The sequence below is a fragment of the Peromyscus eremicus genome, chromosome 4, assembly GCF_949786415.1.
Source record: "Peromyscus eremicus chromosome 4, PerEre_H2_v1, whole genome shotgun sequence".
Taxonomy (NCBI): Eukaryota; Metazoa; Chordata; class Mammalia; order Rodentia; family Cricetidae; genus Peromyscus; species Peromyscus eremicus.
Genome location: NC_081419.1, coordinates 21,094,935 through 21,119,826, shown reverse-complemented (window position 1 = coordinate 21,119,826; position 24,892 = coordinate 21,094,935). Strand labels below are relative to the sequence as shown.

General features: G+C 36.1%; 1 protein-coding gene across 1 annotated transcript in view; it reads left to right on the top strand.

The window, feature by feature from the left end:
• The window catches only part of Lrp1b (LDL receptor related protein 1B), a 1,617,914-nt gene that overhangs the window by 800,872 nt on the left and 792,150 nt on the right, over window positions 1–24,892 (top strand). Inside the window, exons 16-18 of the mRNA XM_059258831.1 lie at window positions 9,286–9,426; window positions 13,722–13,847; window positions 19,746–19,862. Of these exons, the coding sequence (XP_059114814.1) occupies window positions 9,286–9,426; window positions 13,722–13,847; window positions 19,746–19,862 (384 nt within the window). The remainder of the gene's footprint in view (window positions 1–9,285; window positions 9,427–13,721; window positions 13,848–19,745; window positions 19,863–24,892) is intronic.

Genomic DNA, 24,892 nt, shown 5'->3' with positions numbered 1-24,892 from the left:
GATTGATGAGGGAGGAACTCTGGGTCTACAGGAGGCAGACCCAGGATCATTCCATTTTGAGGCTGGATTCTCTATTACATTGTATCTCTATTTTTCAGCCCTGGCTCACACTTCTATATCTACTACTTTAGGTTTATTTTTGCTTACCATGAACATAAACATCTTCTCATTTAATTAAATGCTCACTGTAAACATGATCCTTAAGAACTGAATTTTAAGTCATCTCATGCTTGATGACCGGAGATATTTATGATATATTGTTAAAGATATTTGTGTCTTTTTCACTGTTTTCAATTCCTTCTGTACTTTCCCATATGGCCCACATTCAATTTGTGTTACATCTTGAGGCATTTGGCATAAAACTACCAGTCCCAAAATGAGGAATTCAAGTCAGTACATTGAATGCCAGTATTATAAATTCCAATTATTTGAAATGAGGACTTTAGCTTCTTGCTATTATTCTCTTTATCATTCTCATTTTCATGCCTTTCTATTACAATGTAATATTTCTAACCAACAACATTATTCTGAATTATCAACATTGAAGGGGGCACTGGGATACAGCTCAGTAGCAAAGTGGTAACCAGTGTATGAAGTCCTTGGCTTGATTTCTAGCATTGCAATATATACTTCCCCTACAAATGTAGCTAGTTCGTTAATTAAATTTAATATGTTTTATAGTATTTTAGTAGTAGAGCAGAGTTCTGCTGGTTGTGTATCTTAGTATTCAAGACTAGTAGTCCATTATTTATTTACTAATAATTAACAATTACTAATATTGGGAAATATATTAAGGAAACATCTTCAAAGATAAAATATAGATATGAATATATATGTTCTCTCCTTACATATTCTACACACATATGTATTCTATATAGAATTGATTACTAATGTGTTACAAACATCCCACCTTTGCCTTTTCATGGGAGAAACAATTCCTTAGTATATTAAGTCTTGGCTAAGCAAAATTTCCCTTCAAAAATATTGACTTCAAAAAATACCATTAAATTCTTTCTAGAATTACACATGCCTCCCTTTCAAGATTGTGTGGAGGACAAATCCCATTGTATTCTTGAGTCCTTAGATGAAGGCTTCTCTCTCTTTGTTCTGGGTAATATGTTTGGCTCTTATTGTGTTGCTAGTTATGAGCATACTACCAACAGACAGGTAGCAGGCATAGCTTTGAACAGCTGGAATTCTCTCACATGGTTTGCTAATCTTAATTTTATCAGTATTTTGGGGAGACAAAGTGTGCCTAATTGGTACATTTGACAGTGTAACTCTTTACAAGAATTAATTAAGCATTTTTTCTATTATATTGTGGAGATTTCTGCTGGCCTAAATTAATAATTCTGAGATATTAAAAAGATAGACTATAACAAACACACACACACACTCACACACACACACAAACACAAACACAAACACATACCATTTAAAGTACCATCAAGGATGCTTTTCCCTGTGATCCATTAATAGACTTTCTCTCAAAGATGGTAAATAGCACTGAATACACCTGTGTTTTGATTTTGCTAGATATATATTTAAGGTCCACCTTCTTACTCCAGTATGGACAGACTTTTTCAGTTTCTCATTAAATCTTTGAGTATGTCCTGGATGAATCTTTAAAACTCAACTTCTGTGTATCAAACACAACTAACGTTCTCTTAGGACACTATCTATGGAATGATCAGGAGCTTAGAATGTCAGAGATATTGGTGATCTTGTGAGCCTTTAGGAAATCATGGGGAGGTGTATTTATCAGATGCTAACATCAAAATGGCACTTAAGCTTGAAACTTTCTAATGAGATCCTAAATTTGCATTAGAGAAGCACAATTATGCAATTATGAATATATTTCCTGTTTTATTCATTCCTATGCTCAATTTAGACTCTATGGATAACTTTTGAGTTATATCTATATTACTATGAATATGGAAAAGATTGATAGTTTAAAATATAATATTATCATAGAATATAGTAAATATGAAGGAATAGAGAGAAGAAAAATATAGATTCATATGGCAAAAGATTGATGAGCAAAATGAAGATATGAACTGGGATAAGAAAAAGACAAAAGCTAAGAACTATCTATGAACACAAGAAGCAAATCCTTGTCAGGATCTTCATTTTCACTTTAGTAAATTATACCTATACATATAAATTGTTTAATGTATGTTTCATCTTCTTCTAGGCCTATTTTCTTTGGTGTAAGCCTATACACAAGAAGAAACACATTTCCTTATTATTACTTGTGTTAGGTATACATGAAGCAAGCTTACTCATGCCTTGTATATCACCCAGTAAATGACAAATGTTATTCTTCCCCATCCTACAAACACATCAGTTTACCTTTATTTACTCATACACTTCCCTAGTTATTCTACTTCATAGGTAGATGTTACACACTTCATCGCTTGCCCTTTTCACTTATATCACCAAGACGAACTGTATTTAAATATCATAGTAAAATAAGAAAGAGGCTTCTGTTGGGTGATAAACTATATTAGAAATGGCTCTGCCACTGTTTCTAAAACTATAAATAGTTCTGAATACTATTTATTTCTCCAATAGTGACTGGAAGCCTGTCTTTGTTGTGACTCTGGACTTTGATCCAACACTCTCTTATACGGTTTTCTCTTGCCACAACTGCCAAACTAACCAATCACATAATCACATAACATGCTCAGTAGATTTTTGAAAGCTAGAGATACAACTATCTTAAAATGAACTCTAGCTGAGAATGTACTCCAGCAGCACTTAGAATTTCCCAGACTACAAGCTTAACTACAAGGATCAACACAGTAGAAAGATACACAAGATTATTTCTAATACCCCCAAACATTGTCTCCTAGCTCTGTAAAAATAAAAGTTTATTTTGGCTTGTAAGGAAAATATATTATACACAACGTTCATTTCAAACCTGATGCTAGGAGAACCATTTTCAAGTATTGCCAGTATAATCATGTGATCATACACAGGAGAACTAGAAGTAACATTTTCTGGAGTGTTGATCTCTTTCTAGTACCTGTGATTCATAGATGAGGCAACACAAATGCAGTAAAGGGAAAAGAGAGGATTTTGCCTGTTCTGTTCACACTGAAACCTGTCAAATCAGTAAATATGCCCTTATTTCAGAATTATTTATTGTACTTGCCTACTAAAATTCTACTCTTTATAAACACTGCATGCAAACTGCCTGAGCTTCTTTGAAGCACAGCACAGTCACTCATTTTTTAAAGAATACAATGAGTCTTCGTATATATTATTTCAACTCTTACCTACCTAATAATATAAATAAGTAGAATTCATCATATATTCCTACTTATTTGGGAATGATAAATAAATAATTCCTAAATTATCATTCCTAAATAATACTTATGAGGGATAATAACTAATATTGAAGCCTATGTTAGTCAGAAAGTGCCAATAAAGAAAGATGCTACATGAAATCATAGCTTTTAGAGAGTACAGCGCAAGGTAGAAATCAGCATCATTCCATTAACCATTCCTTGGTGCTGATTGCTTTGGGATTCTGATTAGTTCAGGCTAGCTTACAGATGTGATGGGTCAACTGAGTCATGCAAGCAATATGAGTTTGACAAACACAATGGGGGATATTGCAACCAATGCATCTTGAACATCCCGGTTTCAGTCATTCTCACTGAATTGACACCAAATGGATGAAAAGCAGCTGGGAGATAGTAAACTAGACTTAACACCAAGGATATTTTTTCCTCAATGAACTTGCAATTTAAAGCAGTGGCACACAAAAAGCATACTCCCAACAGAAAACATTGGCATGTTACACAATTGGTTAGAAATGAATTCTAATGCTGTTTGGAAGAATGAAAGAAGATCCCATACTTTATTCTTGAGACTCTTTGTCCATTATGGTCAAATCCTCTTAGGACTAGAATTGGTGTCTGTGGTAGCATAACAAATTGGTACTTGCTACCTCTGAGAACCACAGAAAAATAGGTTGAATAGTTACAGGTTGCATTTGTATTTCTCATGATAATTATAAGGAAAAGCATGAAATATAAAATTGAAAATTAGATTATAAATGAGCCCCTAAAACAAATTAGTCTTTAAAATGGTGAATTTTATTGTATAAGTTACCTGGTTGTTTCAGTTGGAGTGAAGAAGGCAATTCTTTAACTGTTCTGCAGATGTTTGAAAGAGTAGGACAATCTCTCCACTGTGTGTCACTTCCAGAAAAGCAACTTACAGTTCACAAAATAACAGTAATCCAGAGGCTAGCAATGCACCGTCATGTGCTTGTGGTCCTCTGTAATCCTTGCTACCTTCTGGAATACCAGATATAGTCCTGTGTGACAAATAGTGCTCCTCTGTGGGGAGCCATTTGTCTGTTCCACTGTGACAAGCCTCATGCCTAGTATATGCACGTAATATGTAGTAAAAAGTTTAAGGCAATAGAAAAGTTTAGAAGCCCCATTCAAGTGATTATTTATGTCCTCCTGTGCACAGAACCTTACAGAAGGTTATATACAACTTAGGCTGGCTGCTGAGAAGACCATTCTATCTAAAAAAAAAAGTCATCTCTCTATGATATAAAGAAAAAAAAACATAGCTGGATATTCCACTTTAGAGAAAGAATGATATACATATAATATGCGTGTGTTATTTATACACACACACACACACACACACACACACACACACAATACACATGGTTTTGACTTTTGAAATTTCTTCTGCATTTTTTCTAAGCCCTGGACTATTTCTCAATGGTATCCCTGTGTATCATATATTTGTTTTTGTTCTGTATAACATGTAACTCTGTGATAGGACAATATCCAATCAGCTACAGTTTCCAGTTTTCCTTTTGGTCCACATCCCTGGGTTTTGTGGTACAATTTTTTTTTGTTTTGTTTTTTGTTTTTTGTTTGTTTTTGGTTTTTGTTTGTTTGTTTGTTTGTTTGTTTGTTTAGCTGAGACTAAAATACAAGATGAAGAGTTTGAGGAAGAGCTCTTCAACAAAGAATGCTTGCTGTTCTTCCAGAGCTTATGACTGCCTGCAACTCTAGCTCTAGGGTATCTGATACTTTCTTCTGGACTTTTTGGCAGATGCTAGTATACACACACGCACACACACACACACACACACACACACACACACACACATACACACACACAGAAAGAGAGAGAGAGAGAGAGAGAGAGAGAGAGAGAGAGAGAGAGAGAGAGAGAGAGAGAGAGAACACATTAAAATGAATAAAAAATATATGGAAAGATACAAAACTAAATTAAAATAAAATAATATAGCTTAGAGAGCTGCTTATTTTATTTCATGGGGTTCTGGATATTATTTCTGGCAATCATCCTTCTAGGTTTAAGAAAATAACTCCAGAATAAATCCTTGATGTTCTTCTGTTCTGGGGAGTCAGACATGGGCTTTCTGATTTTTTTCTCTAACATCAATTTTCACAAGAAGCATGAAAAATGACATTTTACACCAGGCAAGTCATAATTCATGCTGTGCCATTTCTGAACGTGATTAAAATAAATGATTATTTATTACTTTGTCAGTTTCTTATTGCTCAGACCATGTTGTCCTGATGACAGAATTATACATTTTGTGAATGTTCTCCAATTCATGGTTTAAAACATAGCTCTTCAGCAAAGTATAGAATTCTAGCACTTGCTAACGTCCAGGAATCAATTCATTGCTGTGCTCAGACAACCAAGTACTCTCCATATCCACATTAATCACTGGATCAAAATGATATACATGGAGCTTTAAGTAAATGTTCACTTTTCTCTCTTGGTACACATCTATATTGTTTGCTGAAATTTGGCTATGCATACTCATGCTCATGAACAGTAAGAGAAAAGAATCAGCTGCTGATCCAGTTAAAGTGAAGCTGCCTTTCTGATGGATTTCTACAGCCCCTGGAGACAGTCTCTTAGTGTAGTAACATCAATCTCATTAAATTCCAAAAAGTCAGGCAACAAATTATTTTATGCATTAACTCTAAGCCTGGATTCTTTTAAGCATTGTTCTTTTGTACATATGACACTGTTTTTATATTTATGAATCTTAAGTGGAAATTCAGGTTTAAAAATCCTTCATAGAGATTTTAGCCAGCCATAGAAAGAATGTTACATGAGCTTATTGAATGAGATATTTATTCGTCTTTTACGTTATGCTCAGTATATTTGCTTCTTCTCATTGTTCTCTCAAAAATGGCTACATCTAGAGGCAATAAACTTGGACACTGTTGTAAATGATCCTGTCCCCTGATTCCACATTGCTTAGTTTGTTCTGGCAAACAAATCACACACTCCAAGCTTCTATCTTGTCCATATTATCACATGGATCTTAGTTTCCTTGATAATGAGCATTGGTTGTAGAACAGTAACTTTTCTTCCATTGACATGGATCCTGTATAAATGTGGTAGTTCACACTGAACATTGTGGTTCCTTTATGATATAATTACTGATCACATCTGAAAATTTTGGGTTAGTTATAAAATGGACTAATGAAACCATAGGCCATGGAGACATTGCAAATCAAAGCTCAGTAGCTAAGAGGTTAGGGGAAAGGCTCAGTGTAAAGCACTTGGTACCAATTGTAAGGATCAGAGTTCAGATCTCACATAAAGGTCAGACAGGTGTGTCTCCCCAGTGTGTATCCCAATTCTTAGGAGGCACAGACATAATAGTCCTGGACCAACCTGGCATGTCAAAAATGAAAATAAAAAAATAGAAATTCAATATCTAAAAACACCCATTATCATCATGCAAAGAGTAGCAAAGATTCTGGGATTTCACTTTGGTTACCATATAATATTATTGCCTGAAAGAGATTCTTGGATTCTAATAGATGATACATGAGCCATGCATCAAACACAAAGCACACAGCAGGTAGCATAGCCTCCTTCCTTATGTTGGTTCTCTTTTACTTCCCCTCAAGTCAAGCTGGGGCCATGTGTAGGGGAATTCAAGTAGAACTGCAAATACAGTGATTCTGGGTGCTAAATGATGAGTTCTTGAAAGGTCATATCCTAAAAGATGTTGGCTAGAAATTCTTCCTAACATTTCATTTTAAGAATACTCTCGATTAAAAACAATAGTGAATAAACTAACTAACTCACTTAATAAATAAATAAATAAATAAATAAATAAATAAATAAATAAATAAGTGCTCTATAGCCAAACATACACCATTTCTATCTTTACTACACAAACATCCTCAGATAACAAAACCAGAACAAAAACAAATATATGATACACAGGGATACCATTGAGAAATAGTCCAGGGCTTAGAAAAAATGCAGAAGAAATTTCAAAAGTCAAAACCATGTGTATTTGTGTGTGTGTGTGTGTGTGTGTGTGTGTATAAATAACACACGCATATTATATGTATATCATTCTTTATCTCTCTGTCTCTATATATAGTGATATACATATTTAATATTAGTAATACTTTAAAAGATCAGTATCTGAAGTAGGAAATATAAAGGGATAAAATTCTATCAGGTGATTCAGTTGATGCATTGTGTTTTTGTTTTGTTATTTTCTATTTGGATTTCATACCCCTACCTGCTTGCCCCACACAGCAGCTTACTTTGAAAAGACCATAGAGGAATGGCATCAGGGAGAAATTGTTTTTTTGTTGTTTTGTCACTGAGACAGACTAGGAAATACATGCTCTTGTCTGTCCATGTGCCCACAGGTAGCATAACTGAGAGAGACAGAAAGCACAGGGCTACTTTTGTTCAGGTTGAATATTTCATTCACTAGAGCAATTCTGTTTGGCTTGAAATGAAGTCTGGGCCCATTGTGGTAGCTTTTGTTTCTATTGCTACAGACCTCCAAGTCCTATGCCTTACTGTACCACTCTGAAGTGGTTTCCTGTAGGCATGGTTCAAAAGTCATGTCCCCCTCTCAATTCTTTGCTGCAAGGGAGAAACAAGAGAGACCAAGGCATGACCCTGTTCAGGGCTGTGGAAGTTCCACCTATGTTCTCTTGATATCACTTGTGAGTGAGGTGTGTATAAGTTTCCTATCAGTTCAGCAGCCCACAGGACTTATGAGAAATGAAGTTTAAAGCCAATAGAACAGAAATTAAAGATTTCCCCAGCTAGAAGCCAGCTTGAGTTAATTAAGGCCAATTTCAGACCACAAGACACTAACCATATACTGCAGCTCTTCCTTGCCTTCGATCCCTTCCTGTTGTTTTTCTATCTCATGTATACAAAGAAAACAGAAGAATAGGAATACTTTCAGTTTATGGTCACAATGGAAATTCAAACGTTCGGAGCCCAGCTATGTGACAGACACTTCTGTAGTATAACGCAGTTTAGCAAAGGAAGTAGAGCTGCCCACCTTGTCTTGTTTCTGTGTCTTTTTACTGTGATTAACTCTTTGTTGACTTGTTTACCCTAAAGTGATTTACTGTAGTGAAGGTTCTTATACAGACAACCAGATGAGCAATGAAGAAGCTACATGCACAACAGAAAGCAAAACTGTGTTGTTTTCTTTAGTGATTTTAAGATTTTTTAACAGAATAATTACTGTCAGCAAAACTAAATGTTTCATTCCCCAAATGGTCATCAGTACCATACTATTTAAGTATTTTCTGTAGAGAAATAAGAATTTTGTCATTAGAACAGCTATCTTATTTAAATTATTTGTGTTATTAGACCATAACAACCTTTATTTAATGTCAGGAAAATGACTTTATAAATTTCCTATGGTTGTGGTTTATCTTCAGATGTACTTTTTAAATGTGTAGGTTCCATTTTTATTGTACACACTTAATGTATGCAATATACTGCTCTGATATACTTGTGGGCTGATTTCTGTCAGCAAACAAATGAACAAACCAGACATTTCTCTTTGTGACCTTTTTTGACTACCTATGATAAGACCACCTGCAACTGATTGTCAATTCCCAGCATGAGATACTACAACATTATTATGTTCTTAATGTTGTATCTGAGACCTGTAGATAATTCATCTTACATTTATTCAATTGTGCCCCTTTCACCAATTCCTCCCTCATTCTCTCTCCCTCAGAACCATGCATTGAGATCAGAAAATGTGTGTTTCTGTGCATATGTGTATAATGACTATTATTCACCTTTTAATAAGATTGAAACCTTACTACTTAGATGAATATGAAATAAACTAGAGGAAGAAAGACAAGCACTGTACAACCTCATTTCTGTGGGGTTCTAAGGCAACTGAAACCCCCAGCCATTGATAGCTCAATTAACTTATGCAGCTAATACTATTTTTATTTTTATCTCTAGTTAATCCTGAAGAAACAGTGCTTCATATATGTAAACCTGGAGAATTTCGCTGCAAAAACAAACACTGTATCCAAGCTCGGTGGAAATGTGATGGGGACGATGACTGCCTAGACGGGAGTGATGAGGACTCTGTCACTTGCTGTATGTTCTCCCTCAAATAATCGGAAACTATATTTTCCTGAGTGAATGTGTGCGTTACTGAAAGCAGCCTATGACATATCTGAAAATAGCTTTCATGTAAATTGACTTAACTTTCTTCCCCAGTGGCCCATGGCTTAAAATTAAGCTATGGATTACGTCCTTTGTAAGATGTCAAGGTCTGCTCTTCTCCTCTGTGCCCGTCCTTTCCTATCTGTTAGAACACTGACAAACCAGTCTGATGTTGTTCTGAAGGACAAGTTGGGATCTTCGCTTGTGAAGATATGGGAGCTTAGCTCCCTTTGAGATGGACTTTTGGGCACAGAAGGTCACTGTCCAGTCCATTCCTCTATGGCAACAGAGCCTTGATGGAAATTCAAGGAGATTGGCATGGATTTGGAATGCATTCTAGCTTCACTGGCTCAAACGCTGGCTGAAAATACATACGAGGAACTCAAACAGGAACAAAAGGTTCTATATCCCTACCTATGGCTTCCACTCAACTTTTGTTGTTTCCTGGAAGAGGAACTATTCATATTTCTGGTGAAAGTAGCGACATTTCTCACATGTATGGATAAAATAAACTTTTGAAAAGCATGTGAAGCTGGTCAGGTGGTGGTGCACACCTTTAATCCCAGCACTGGGGAGGCAGAGGCAGACAGATCTCTGTGAGTTTGAGGCCAGCCTGGTCTACAGAGCGTGTTCCAGGATAGGTTCTAAAAGTTACACAGAGAAACCCTGTCTTGAAAAACCAGGAAAAAATACACCATTTCATTGGGACTGGAGAGATGGCTCAGAGGTTAAGAGCATTGACTGCTCTTCCAGAGGTCCTAAATTCAATTCCCAGTGACCACCTGGTGGCTCACAACCATCTATAATTAGATCTGGTGCCCTCTCCTGGTATGAAGGCATACATGCAGGCAGAACACTGTATACATAATAGTAAATAAATCTTTTTTTAAAGGAAAGCATGTGAAGTAATATTCTGAGATTATATTTGATTAGCTAAATGGATTTAAAGAAATAAAGCAGGTTATGTTTAGAAAGAGAAGCTTGTGTTGAACCTTTAATCATCAAATTTGACTTCAGTACATTGTTTTTGAGAAAATTTTTTCCATATAGCCACATTTTGCAGCCTAAAGTGACTTAAATAATTCAGAGTTAACACTTTTTTATCATTTATTTGAAAATAAAACATAAGAATTTGAAATGGTTTTTAAAGAATACACAAGATTGGTCTACTCAATGATATGATGTAACCATCATGATTAGGATAAAAAGGCCTCAAGAATATATATTTAAAAGTTTTCTAACTGCTGCTTCATATATTTATATATACTTCATCTGTATATTTAAGTCATGTTAGTAGTTCCATATGTATATAAACTATAATTAATTCATGGACACATTGCTGCTTTCTTTGGAATTCCAATCATGGGCTTTCAGTTCATTTTCATTTGTACGAATATCTGCATGGACTCTAAATGTTCAACACTAAATTGATACACTTGTCAACAATTTTGGAGTGATAAGGACATTTCCTCTGAGGAGGAATCCTATGTTTCCTAATATTGTGCACACATAGCATGTGAAGTAGTACCTCATTTAACTTCCCCACTCCTCTTGAATCACAGGGTCATATGTAGCAATAACTGATGCTACATTTGGCTCCTCTTAGTCATGGGAATCATGTACCTGTTCAGAACACAAATACCTCATCTGTATATTTCAGTCATGTTAGCAGTTTCATGCTTTTATCTGCATCCCTATTCTTTTTGTTAATTAAATGAAACTCAGCTTTTTTATAGGCATAAGTAGCATTGTATTTGTAGCATTAATAGTAGTTATGAAATTTTCAGTCAGTATTCTGGAGTATTAGTATTTTCTCTTCCATCACAGAATCTATAGGCTTTGCCTGGCATCCTACATTTCACTTACTATCCATATTTAAGTCTATAAATAAGGGTGTTTCTGTGAAGTCTCCTAACTAAATTTAAACATTCCCTCTTCTCCTTAACCTGATTGAATTAAACTTCCATCTTAAATTAACTCAACAAGCATTCCTCTGTAATCCCCCATTGTTCTTCCATTAAGTAAGCCCACTTTCCACATTGCTCCCAGAATAGCTCTTAAAGGATCAAGTCCTTCTTATTGAAAAAGTTGCAGGACCTGTTAGCTGACATGTGAGGTGCCTCAAGTTATACACTGAAGTGTATAACTTGTAGTCCATCATCTGTCTACTTACCTTTGTTCTTATTGAGTTGAATAATAGGTTGCCCTTCAGAAAAATGTTTCTTACTTTTCTTGTCTGTATGTGTACTGAACTGAGAGAAGCCTATGAAATTTAATATAGTTTCCCACTGCCTTCTTCTGGAATTATTTGTAACCACCAATAAACTGCAGTACAGCCTGTTAGAGTTGAGCATCCATCTTCTATAAGTCCTATATTACAGTAGTTCTTAATCTATACTGCAACCATATGTTTCTTCATCTGATTCATCTAATAAAAAATTAATATCCTCCTTGGAAGATATGATTGGCTATAGTATGTCTGGAGCCTCAACTCCAAAAATAGATCTTGGCCCTGAAAGAATGTATGACTGTATAAAACAGAAAGTGTACAGGAAGTGTCTCTGGCCACCTGCTTGTAGGGCACCCTTTTTGAGCATTGTAGTCATTCTGAATAAAATTTTATTTCTGCTGTTTGGGGGTCAACAATACAATGCAAACACAATCTATTGTAAAGGATTTTTTAGATTTTAATCCCATAATCTCCTACCTAGAATTTTTTTTATTCTTTTACTGCCTGTATTTCAGTAGCTCACCACTAACTAAAAAATTGTGGTTGACTTTGCATTTCCTTCATTAATGGAAATGGACCAGAGTCTTGAACTCACTCAATGGACTATGTAGGAATAACGCTTACAACCCTCCTGATTCTTCCTTGCTAGTGTCTAGGGTTATAGAATTGGCCACAAAGGTCCTTGAGAAGCTTCACTACAGAGTGCAATAAAGAATCTTGCTCCTTTAAAATGTTGACCTCTTATTTGTGTAAGACTTTTATTTTTCATGGGCATCTATACTTATTAAAGTCCCTGAAATGTATAGAACATTTTGATCATGCACAAATACTAAAGAATATCTTTTCTCTTTAAAAAAAAGTGTTTTTAAATAAATTCATTCAATGTCTTTTAATCATACTCTTTGCCTCTCTCTCCTCTTCCCAGATCCTCCTCATCTCCTTGACCACCCAACTACATGTGTAGACTTTCTATTTTTTAAAATAAATTTTACTTTGTTCAAGTGAAAACCTTGGAAATCACTCTATTATCACAAATACTTAAAGAACGTGTGTTTTGTGGGTACATATTATAAGTACATCCATTTGATATGAAGCAAATTGAGAAAATATTAACTTTCTCTTTATAAATAAAACTAATACAAAATGTATTTTCATCTTAGAAAATATACAGCTCTTGCATTCAATAAAAGAATAAAATATCATTGAAACTGAGACAAATATGGAAGAGCACACATTAGCAACCCGAAAAATACATTTAGAAGGTTAATATAAAGAGCCTCCCCATTGTGATTAGATATTGGAGGGTTATGGCTCAGTGGTATACCACTTTCTTTATGATAGTTTCTCTCATTTTCAATATTTTTTTTAGTTGCATGTTTATTCATTTACGTTGGGAAGGCATATGATAATATTTTGTTATTAAAATTATATAGAATCTCATTTTTAGTATCAACTTTATGTAACAAGTGATCCATTTTTATTTCTGTTATTTCTTTTCAGATCCCCAAATTGGGTGGCCAAATTAAAACACACTTAAGATTATTTAGTATTTTAAAAATATGTGACTGAAAGTGATATATATGAAATATATATATATATATGAAAACAGTATCTTAATAAGGGTGAGATTTTGAGATTTAATTTCCCTGTTTAATATTCAACCTTGAGATTGATTTCAAATACATAAGATTCTGGAGTTGAGTGAGCAGGTTCTGGTTAAGTGATGAGAAAACAAACTCAGGGATAGAGTTGGTTTGAGTAGAAGATGAAGAATGGATATATTCCCTTTTGTTTCTATTTAATATATTTATCTCTTCTATAAAGATTATATTTTAACAAAGTCTAAAATATTAATATTTCCTACAAAATTTGAGACAATTAGTGACAGATGCTGAGGAATTTATTAGAACATAACATTACAATTACTGAAATAGTTTTGTAACCATAATTAAAATACACATAACTTGAACTGAACTTGCTTCCCTCCCTCTTACAGTCAATCATAGCTGTCCTGATGATCAGTTTAAATGCCAGAATAATCGTTGTATCCCCAAGAGATGGATTTGTGATGGAGCCAATGATTGTGGGAGCAATGAAGACGAGTCCAACCAAACCTGCGCAGGTAAAGGTCTGCACAGACACGTGATAAATCACTTCCATATCCGTGTCTGTAACACACAGGTCAGGCTGATAAACTAGCTGAACTCTGTTAGCATTGCCAGTCTGATTACTGCCACGGTCAGGGAATTCAGTGCTTAGTGCCACAAAGGCCAGATTACAAATGGTGTTTTACTAATCCTTGAACATGACTCTGCTTTCCAAATTAATCTGGCACTCCGTCTCTCCATGTGGGCTGCCCTGTTGATCAGAATCTCCTTCAAGACTTGTCTATGCTAAACCTTCCTAGGCAACGGAAGCTTTTCATTAGCATCCTGGGGTCCTGGCCACCTCACAAGGAGAACTATTTATTTTATCCTGAGAAAATACTTAAAATTTTTATTTCTTCTACTACAGAATACCTTTGTGAATAGTTTTCTGTTCATGGAACATTATTTATGGGAGGCAGAATTTTTTTCTCCTGAATGAAGTCCCAATACGACTAGGCATATTTATATTTCCATATAATCCATGACTTTGTAATAAATCATTGATTCCCTAGCCAGCCTCTCATTGAATAGAAATATACAGCTGGTGGTACAGCTCACAAAAGAGTGCCAGAAAGGTCATGATTACTACGTAAATGTTGAAAAATGACACTGGCTAGCAGCAGCCTGGTGCATGGTAAATGATGAAGAAAAGCTAGTGTGTGGTGATACAAGTTGCTATAATTGGTGAAAACTAATTGTTGAAGAATGCTGCAATGCTACACCCTACCAGCCACACAAACCCTCTTTCTCGCCATTATACACCTTACTAAATAAATACAAACTATTGTAACAATGTAGACTCATGGACTGAGAGATTTGTTCCTACCCTTGTTTTTGGTATTGACTTTCCCGTGCAGAGGCTTGTCCCTCTGTGCCTTACTTTTTGAATACATTTCTTTTAGCTCAGTTAGACACCGAATTGGCTACAAATTGTTTCCAAAGAGCTTCTTGCTATGTATAAAACAGTAATTATAAAAGCAAAAGCAAAATCATTTTCAACCATGATGTCATGATGTGAGACATCCTATGAACAGACTTTTTCATGGTGAAGCACTTGCTCGCCATCTGTGGATGAGTAATTCTCTTGGGCCTTGATTAAAACCTCTACTCTTTGAAGGAAATAGATTTCTTAAATCGTGTGTGTGTGTGTGTGTGTGTGTGTGTGTGTGTGTGTGTGTGATCTTACAAGACTTTCTAAAACAAAAAGACATCACAAGACCATGGGGCCCACTTTGAAGATCTTTCATTTTGTAGATGAAATGTAGCAAACAGAGCTTGCCTAAACCTTTATGAATTCTGTCTGAAAGGCCTTTACTTTTTGGAATAAACTTCACTGCACATCAGATTATCTTGAATTTTATGTGCAGCCCATTTGACTTTGAGAAGGTTACCCTGAATATGACTCTAATTTACAATGAAGAATTTCTGCACGCCAATGCACATACTAATCTTTTAAGATTAAGGTTTAATTCAAAGATTGTGCTTCATTACATCCTGAATGTAAACACAGAAGATTTTTGCCTTAAAATAGAAAGACACTCGTTTTATAGTATCATACCTGCCCTGTTTATACTAATTACAAATTTTGCTTGTTTCCACATGACTTATAAAAGAGCATTTGCATTTGGTTAGCTAGTAGTAGTAGTAAAATGGAAATACATCTGTGTAAGAGCAAACAAAGCAATCAGTCCTGATTAGTGTGATTTCTGTGGTTTTGGATCCTTATAGTACACTCAGAAATAAAACCCAACATATTGAATGCCACTTCGACTTCAAGTTGTGCCCCTCACTACTAGGTTCAATACACTTGTGTTAGTATACTCATGGCAGCTGGTGTCACTTCAGGATACCCTGAAATGCAAATCAAAAGAATAAGGAGAAAATATAAATGTGTCCTTTATCATTACAAAGTTTGAAAGGTGTGGATTAGCTATGATGTGCTTGCATTTTGTTTTACCCAGAGAAATAAACAAGTCACATGATGTAACACACCTAGACAAAGTAGCACATTCCTCTAAGCACTTTCTGGGACCTGAAATCTAAGTGCATATGTGGAGATGTATCCTAGGTGAAAAGACTCAAAACAGGGATATTTTATCATGATGTCTTCTTCCTCATCTTTATACACAGGGCTGCCTATATACAAATGGGAATCTTCTCCCACCAGAAACTGATTTTCTGTTTTGTTGCTTTAGGATTTTTCCACACCAACCAGTAGGTATTTGTGGTGACATTGATTGAATGATCAAAAGTACATAGTACTTTCATTTGTAGACAAAGAACAAGTGGACACAAAAATAAATGTCAGGCAGCCATTGTCATGCAGGATACAAAGCCCAAAGTTGAGCCATATTGTGCTTATGCTGCCTAGTTTTATGTTGACTGGACATATATCATGTTGGAAGCAAGAACTTCAATTGGCAAAATGCCTGCACTAGATTGGCCCGTGGGCAATCCTGTTTTGCAAGCTCTTGGGAGATGACTGATATGTCATGGCCCAGTTCACTGTGGGTGATGCCACCCCTAGGCATATGCTGGGTATTATAAGAAATTAAGCTAAATGAGACATGGAAAGCAATGTAAGCATTGTTCCTCATTATGCATGGCCTCTGCTTCAGTTACTTCTTCCAGGTTTCTTCCCTGAGTACTTCCTCTTCTTCTTCTTTTTCTCAGTGATGGAGCATGATCTGAGAGCTGTAAGATGAAATAAACTCCTTCCTTCTCATGTGTTTTTTGATCATGGTGTTTCCTCACAGCAATGGAAAAATCAGGGCTCATTAGAAGAGCAAAGTATTGGGAAGAATTCCTGAAGGAGGCAATGTTAAACCCTTGAAAATATTAAAGTCCCCAAGTAATAATAAAATCCATTTACAAAAGAAAATAAATAATCTGATTAAAAACAAGTTTTGGAAACATTATGAGGAGAGGGAACTGCCATATGTTCTTATTAGTTGCATAAGTTAACTTTTTTATATTATAAAGTGTATTAGTTAGGGTTTCTATTGCTGCGATGAAACACCATAAACAAAAAGCAAGTTGAGGAGGAAAGGGTTTTTGGCTTACACTTCCAGATCATAGTCTATCATTGGAGCAGGCCAGAACTAGATCTTGAGCAGGAATGGAATGAAGGGAGGACTTGATGCAGAGGCCATAGAGGAGTGCTGCTTACTGATTTGTTCCACACGCTTGCTCAGCCTGCTTTCTTATAGAACCTTGACCACCATCCTAGGGATGGCACTATGCACAATGGGCTAGGCCCTCCCCATTGATCACTAGTTTTAAAAATGCCTTAGAGCTGGATCTCATGGAGGCATTTCCTCAACTAAGGTTTCTTCCTCTCTAATGTCTCTAGCTTATATCATGTTGACACATAAAACCAGCCAGTACTGAAAGGAATTTGTTAAACTCAATAAGATCCAAAATGTATGCATGTTTAACTCTGCAATATCTATTTTCCCACTCTAGTTAATACCTGTGCATAGGAAAACCTGGGGAAAAAGCTCTTCACCTGAGAGCTAGGAATAAAAAAGGGCTCCCAAACAACTCAATTTAAAATGAGTAGGATACTCGATAGTTTTGTATATTTTACATCCATAGTTAAAATGATTGAGCTCATACTCAAGTGTCAAAAGGAATGACTTTCAAAATATCTCCTACAAAAAAATTGAAAATATAAACATTATCATTTATAAGAAATATAACCTGAAAAGTAATTCTAAATATCACTTAAAAATTCATGTGTAGTTTTTGAAATATTCCTGTAGGTAAAAAGAAATAAGGAATTAAGTCTGTGAGGGGAAGGTCAACATATGGGAGAGACAAATGGTCCATAAGATGAGTCTATAATACAGTTTTTAAATAATAGAAAGCAAATTTCTGTACCAAGTATAGAGAAATAAATGGATGTAGCTGTACAACAGAGACAAGCATATATTTGGTAGACCTCTTTGTGTTAGAAACATTTCCGTAGGAGCAAATTGCCAACTGGCAGCTTATAGGGCTGGAGCAGGGGTAGTGTAAATACTAGGAGCGAGTTAGAGCAGGCACCCAGAAGAGTAATAGCATATGCATGTTCACAAAGGAGCAAACACAGCCACATAGAGCAGCTGTTAACCCTCAAAAACCCAGATTCATTTTATCTAATTCTAAGATAATTTCAGAGGCCAAGGTGAATGGTGCTTAGATTTGAAATTCACTTTCCTGTAAGTAATAATAATATTACTATACTTGTACCTAGGTAGTCTTAAGCCAACATTTACCCCCAGCAGTGAACTCTAATTGCATTGGAGAATGCTCTTCTCACATCTTCCAACAATTTTGATTAAATCCACATAAGCAGGTATAATTACATTAAAATAACCAATATGTTAAAATCAGACTTTTTACAAGATAAACTAAAAAGGGCTTTCCCCTTCTCTTATAGTGCTAAAAATAAGACCCAAAGGCTTGCACATGGTGTCCAAATGCTGTACCACTAAGGTACATGCCCAGGCCTTGGGTTTTTTTTTTTTAATGTAACCGAGGCTAGCCTTGAACTCATCATCTTCCAGCTTCCTCCTCCCAATACTGCAGTTTACAAGGATGTGTTGTCTAAATAGAATGCTTTGATTCAGATGAAACAAAGGGGATGTTCATGACTATTTGGTTTGAACAGTCTCCTCATACACTGCTCATGTTTTTTGTGTTTCATTCTGCTATACAGTAAAAATGATAAGCAGGAACACTTACACTATGAGGGGGAATCTCTGATTCAACTACCAGAAAAATCATTCTGCAAAAGGCACTGATAAGTTCCTCTTTAGGGCACTACTTATCATAAAATTCGAGTCCTTTGGGGCCATTCATCTAACATCACCTGCAAGCTAATTACATCTGATGCAGAGGAGGACTGAAAAAGAAAACATTGTGTTGTCTTTCAGTGAGTCCCTTGATTTGAAGTGCTAATTCTGTCAGTTTGGTTATGTCCAGAAGCCTGAACTTAGAGACTTATGGAACAAAATATCTTTCTCATCTGAAATCAGTTAAATTTCCCTGGACGAAAAAGAAAATACTTTCACCCATGATTAGAAGGGATAGTGAATTTATGCATGTTCTAGTCTTAGTATCTTTCAATAATTATGTAGAAAATTCTTGAGTCAATGACTACAGCAGTTCCTGCAACTTCACTGCTATAATGAGAGGTACATGCAGGTGCCCCTGCCATCACAATGGTATGTCACCCACCATTTGAATTAGTCTGAGCAATTTATTCTATTTATTTTCTCTCTAATCAGACCAACCCATTAAGAAAGCTTTACTAGACTCAAGGGAGTGCCTGATAGGAGAGACTGTAATAACAAGAACATAAAGTTAAAGAACAATGGTTTGCATGAATTTAATATATTATGATCATAGCTAAATTGGAATTAAATGGAGATAAATCATCTAATGATGTTTTCATTTAAAATCATGAGAGAATGGAATACAATCGGGAGAGAGGGAAGCAGGGAGGGAAAGGTAAAAAGACTCCAAGGAGAAAAAAGAGAGGAAAGCTAAAGACAATAAGGAAAGGAAAATGGTAGGGAGAAAGAAAAGGAAAACAAGAGCCCTTGTTAAATTCCTCCTAAAACACACAGGGAAAACACTTGGCTGTAACCACTGAAGCAATATGGACAATTACAAGGGGAAATTATTTATCTCCTTCACATCCCAGGCTTCTTCATCAAAAAAACCAAAGCCCACACCTTGGCATATGCTTCTTTATCCGTATCTTAAAAAAAAAGACACAATTATATAAAATTGACTAAAGCCTTCACTGAGTTTATTTAGCATGTTAGAATTATTGAAAAGGAGGCTGGTAATTTATTCTTTGTTATATAAATTGACCTTTACAGCCAGAACCTGCCAGGCTGACCAGTTTTCTTGTGGAAATGGGCGCTGCATTCCCAGAGCCTGGTTGTGTGACAGAGAGGATGATTGTGGTGACCAGACAGATGAAGTGACATCCTGTGGTAAGTTGAGAATGGTTGGGCTTCAGCAGACATCGTGCTGGATACAGTGGACTGGTGTGACGTTTCCCTTACACGCTAGCTCTATGTGAGGAGACAAATATGTTACTTTCATTGCAGTTTTTGAACATGACTTTCAGTGAGTGCTCCTGAATAGATCTTATTCATGAAGTAGTTACAATATCCTCTGCTCCTCTGCTGAAATAAATAGAATCAGACATCAAAGATAGGTAGCTATTAGAAGGCTAGGTCGACGCTCTTTTTTTTTTTTTTTTTTTTTGGTTTTTCGAGACAGGGTTTCTCTGTGTAGCTTTGCGCCTTTCCTGGGACTCACTTGGTAGTCCAGGCTGGCCTCGAACTCATAGAGATCCGCCTGGCTCTGCCAGGTGCCTCCCGAGTGCTGGGATTAAAGGCGTGCGCCACCACCGCCCTGCGGTCGACACTCTTTTGTTCACAGTTAATCTTGGAGTTATTATGAATAAACTTAACAAAACAAAATTGTGTTTTGATTGACATTTGGAGTAAACTACAAGGCTATGTTTCTTGTTAATATGTATAGGACACATTCTGGGAGAAATAAATAATCTAGACTGAGGCCAGGCGGTGGTGGCGCATGCCTTTAATCCTAGCACTCGGGAGGCAGAGGCAGGCGGATCTCTGTGAGTTCGAGGCCCTCCTGGTCTCCAGGAAAGGCGCAAAGCTACACAGAGAAACCCTGTCTCAAAAAACAAAACAAAACAAAAAAAAATCTAGACTGAGATTAAGTAGTAAATATCAATTGTGAATTTCTGTAGAATCATAGAAGTCTGACTGCCAAAAAAATTTTATTGATGGTATCCCTCTCAGTCACATATCACTAGATTTCCAGTTTTTAAAAAGGTTTGTTTTTGAGAAAGGATTTGTTGTTGACAAAGTTGCAAATGTAATTACTTTGTTTTGTACTCGTGGATCTGTGTGAATTACCGTCCTGGAGGTGAGGAGCACAGAGACTGTAAGTACTAGTAGATGCATACCTTCTCTTTTTAGTTTAAGGAATTTTTTATTCATTTTACATACCAATCACAGATCCCCTTCTCTTCCCTTCTCCAGCCCCTCCTGACTTCCCCCGCAGCCCATCCCCCATTCCCTCCTCCAACAAGACAAGATCTCCAGTGGGGAGTCCACAGTGCCTGGTACATTTAGTAGAGACAGGTCCAAGTCCCTCCCCCTCCATCAAGGCTGTGCAAGATGTCCAACCATAGGTAGTGGGCTCCAAAAAGCCAGCTCAAAATGCATAGTTTCTTAATGAATCTTCATGCCAACCTGTAGATGTCCAATTCTTTCTTTACTTCACACCTAGAAGAACTGTGGCAGACCCTTTGGCCACATACTTGAGAACATGAGGCCAATACATACTGGGCTAGCTCTTGAATCCAGGTGTGTTTTAAATTAAAACTGACATTCTAGTTTAGCATTGATTTGGGTCCCAGGCATGAGGTACAAAGAAGCACCAGGTAAAGTCATACTCCCATGGATACCTTGATTAAGGGCACAATCCCTATTATAGACTTTAAACAATGATGTGCTACTATTTTGACATTCCATGCTGTAAGAAGCTCTGTATTTGCTTCTTTGGAGCTATTTCTATCCCCATAATAGTGACTGTTGACATGCCAATCTCACTCTCTGAATGGTAAAATCAGGGAGAGATATGAAGAGCTATCATAATATGTAGGATTTCTGCTTTAACAGTGCAATAGACTAAAGTTCATTCACGATCAAGACAGTAAATTTGCTATAAAATTATGAATCTCAAGTTTATTGCCTTCATTTAAATATGTTTACATTTAAATTTAAAAAGTTTTGTTTTCAAATTGGCGTGTAAGTAATAACTGGCCTATAGAATTTCTGAACATATAAAGATCTCTCAGGGGCTTCCTTCTGTTGTCATTTTTAATTCCCGTTGCCATGCCTTGAGTGCCTTTATGGACTGTATCTGCTTTGCAACTGTAAGCCAAAATAAACCTTTTCTTCCATAAAAAAAAAAAAAAAAATCTGCTCTTACAAGTTGACATAAGACGTATAATAATAAAAGCACACTGCGACAATTTAGATGATGAATAAACTTGGTTCTAAGTGTGCAAAAACAATGCAGATTGTCAGGTACATACCTATATGTTAATCGGGTTCCATTTTTCCCTTAGAAGGTATTAAGTGTTCAAACAGTCTTCTCTTTAGAAATGTCTTCTTGTATGTTAATTTCTGCACAGTTCCAAATGCATCCTATTTGTTTCTCTGTCATACTATTTTAATTAAAATATAATTGCTTCACTTTCCCTCTTCCTATTCCTCCCTCCAGCACCCCAAGGCCCTTCTCTCCAACTCCTTCAACTCCACATCTACCCTTACTCTCAAATTAACAGTTTCTTTATTCCTGATTATTATTTCTACACACACACACACACACACACACACACACACACACGCACACGCACACACACACGCACATGCACACACGTAAATGTATGCCCAAATATATAAATATACCTTACGCAGTCTGTTTTTGTTGTCTGTGTGCATGTGGTTTCAGGACTTTCCATTTTGTACTAGATAACCAGTTATAGACCATATTCCTGGGAGAGGCTAATTCTCCCTCTGTGGAGTCATAAGTTACAAGTAATTCTTTGTCTAGGGAGTATGGTCTTATGAGATTTTCCTTTTTCCATGTTAACATGTATATTGATATTACCATTGTTAAGTCTTACTTATACAGCCATTTCTAGGAGACACTATTTCTCTGAAGATTGCTTGAAACATTCTAACTCTTAAAATCTTCCCACCTTTCAATGATGTTCCATGAGCAATACATACAAGGCCTGTGATATAAATGTATCAGTTGTGATGGGGCTCCCAATAATTGATCTATTGATATGTGCATTATATGCAGTTGTTTCCTGTGATGGTCTTCCTTTGCTGTAAAGAGAAGTCTCTTTCATGAGGGCTGGTAGCTACACTCATCTGTGTGTATGAGAATAAAATTTAGAATATAGTTAGGCATTATGCTGGTCTAGAAAAGAAGACATAATAGATTCTCTTCTAGGGTTCATGACTTCACTAGTCCCAGGAATTTGGCTGTTTCTAGTACTAGGAATATTTTCTTTCCTGTTTAGTAGGCCTTAAGTCCAATTATACACCCTTTGGTTACCACCAACATGTGAGTACCACTTACATCACTTCTATCAATATCTTGCCATGGTGGTCATTGTAGTTTCAAAGGTGTTACAGCTGCATAGGACTGTTACTTGCCTCCCTCCCTTGGCAACTTGTGTAACATTTTCTGGTACCATAAAAGTTAGACTGGAGTAACAAGGCTTTCAGTTTAGATCTACCTCAAAGATCTGAGTCCTGTGTCCCAAGTGTGTGTGTGTGTGTGTGTGTGTGTGTGTGTGTGTGTGTGTGTGTTTCAGCAGTAGGTACTTGACCTTCAATACCTGACAGGCAGCCAAAGCCAAACAAATATGCATTTTGCATGATTTTAGCTGGTTACAAAATAGTAAGATTCCTTAAAGTTTCATTAAACAATTTTGGTCTTATTTGTCCATCCTCCCTTCTCCTTTGTATTGACCTTCCTACTCTCTGCCTAGTTGATGTCCCACATCCTGCTCCCCCCCACCCCCCACCCCCGCAAAGAAAATACAAATATATAAATGAAGAAATACATTCAGGTTTTTTATTGTTGTTATTTGAGAATTTAATGTATCCAAATCATGTGTTTTGATCAAATCTACCATCATTCCTTCTCCTGAAGTCCTTCCTTTATCTTCCTACCACCTTTCTTTCCCACCTGCATACACTATTTTTAAAAACACACCGAGTCCCCTTAATATGTCAGAATATGCATGAGTGTACAGTTGTCTACTGTAGCATGAGTAGCCACTCAGGGATTGTGCTCTTGAAAACAGCCCTCTCTCTCTGATTTTTCATCAATAACAATGTATAAGAAGGTGAGCAAGAAGCTCCGGGAGGAACAATCTCAATTTGTAGGAGAAAATATATTTCTGTGACATAATTTGTCCTTTCAATGAATTCAAAATGGCAAATACTGAGTCTTACTAAGAAAAAGAAAACAACATCCAACTGGTGTTACCCATGAATGTAGGCTATATGTCTCCTGCCTCCACATGCCATCAGAGTTAGACTGCTTTACATTTGGTCTTGGAATAGAGCAAATTCCCAAAGGTGTCAGGCTATACAGAAGACTCATCATTCAGGTATTTTACACTTCAGTTTCAAGATCCACTCCTGATATGTTTAATAACTAGAGTTTTACATGGAAAATACTATTAAATTTATATAATTAGATTGCTTCTGATAGAAATTAGGAGCTACTGACAACTGAGGGTAGTGTTCATTCTCTGGAAAAGTAAGAAGGGGGGAAGAGGTTTAAAGTGAGGGTGAAAAGAACAAGAGCTGGTGAGGAAGGGAAAAGGACTTAGAAGAAAGAAATGTGGAGGGAAAGCAAGGAGAATCACTAAGGAGAAGTTAGAATAATGTGCATAGAAAATTTTCATCATTAAACTATTTTATGTTAATCATAGATATTAAGAATAGGAAACAAAAATAAATAAACAAATAAGGCCTCAACATCCTGGGTAAATTAGAATAATTCTGTGACCTGAATGTTTTGGCATTTAAATATAAAGATGAAGTAGAAGGCACAAGTGTGCAGACAGAATTCACTAAATCTTGGTTCTCAGTCTAGATAGGGAGACAAAATACAAAATTTTATTGCTGTGTTTGAATAACAGGCATTTATTTTAATACATTTATTGTTTTGAGGGTACTCTGAAATTCATTGTATAATTAAAACACATAAATGAATATAAGTCATTTTACTACTCAATAAGTAAAATTTTAAAAAATGATAGCTTCTTTACATATTTTAGGAGTGGAATGCAAAAAGTAGATTTAGGAAATATCTCAAACTCCTTTTTTTCCTTTATCACATAGCAATGCAGCAAAAGATAGCTATAATAATTTAAAAAAAGCCACAC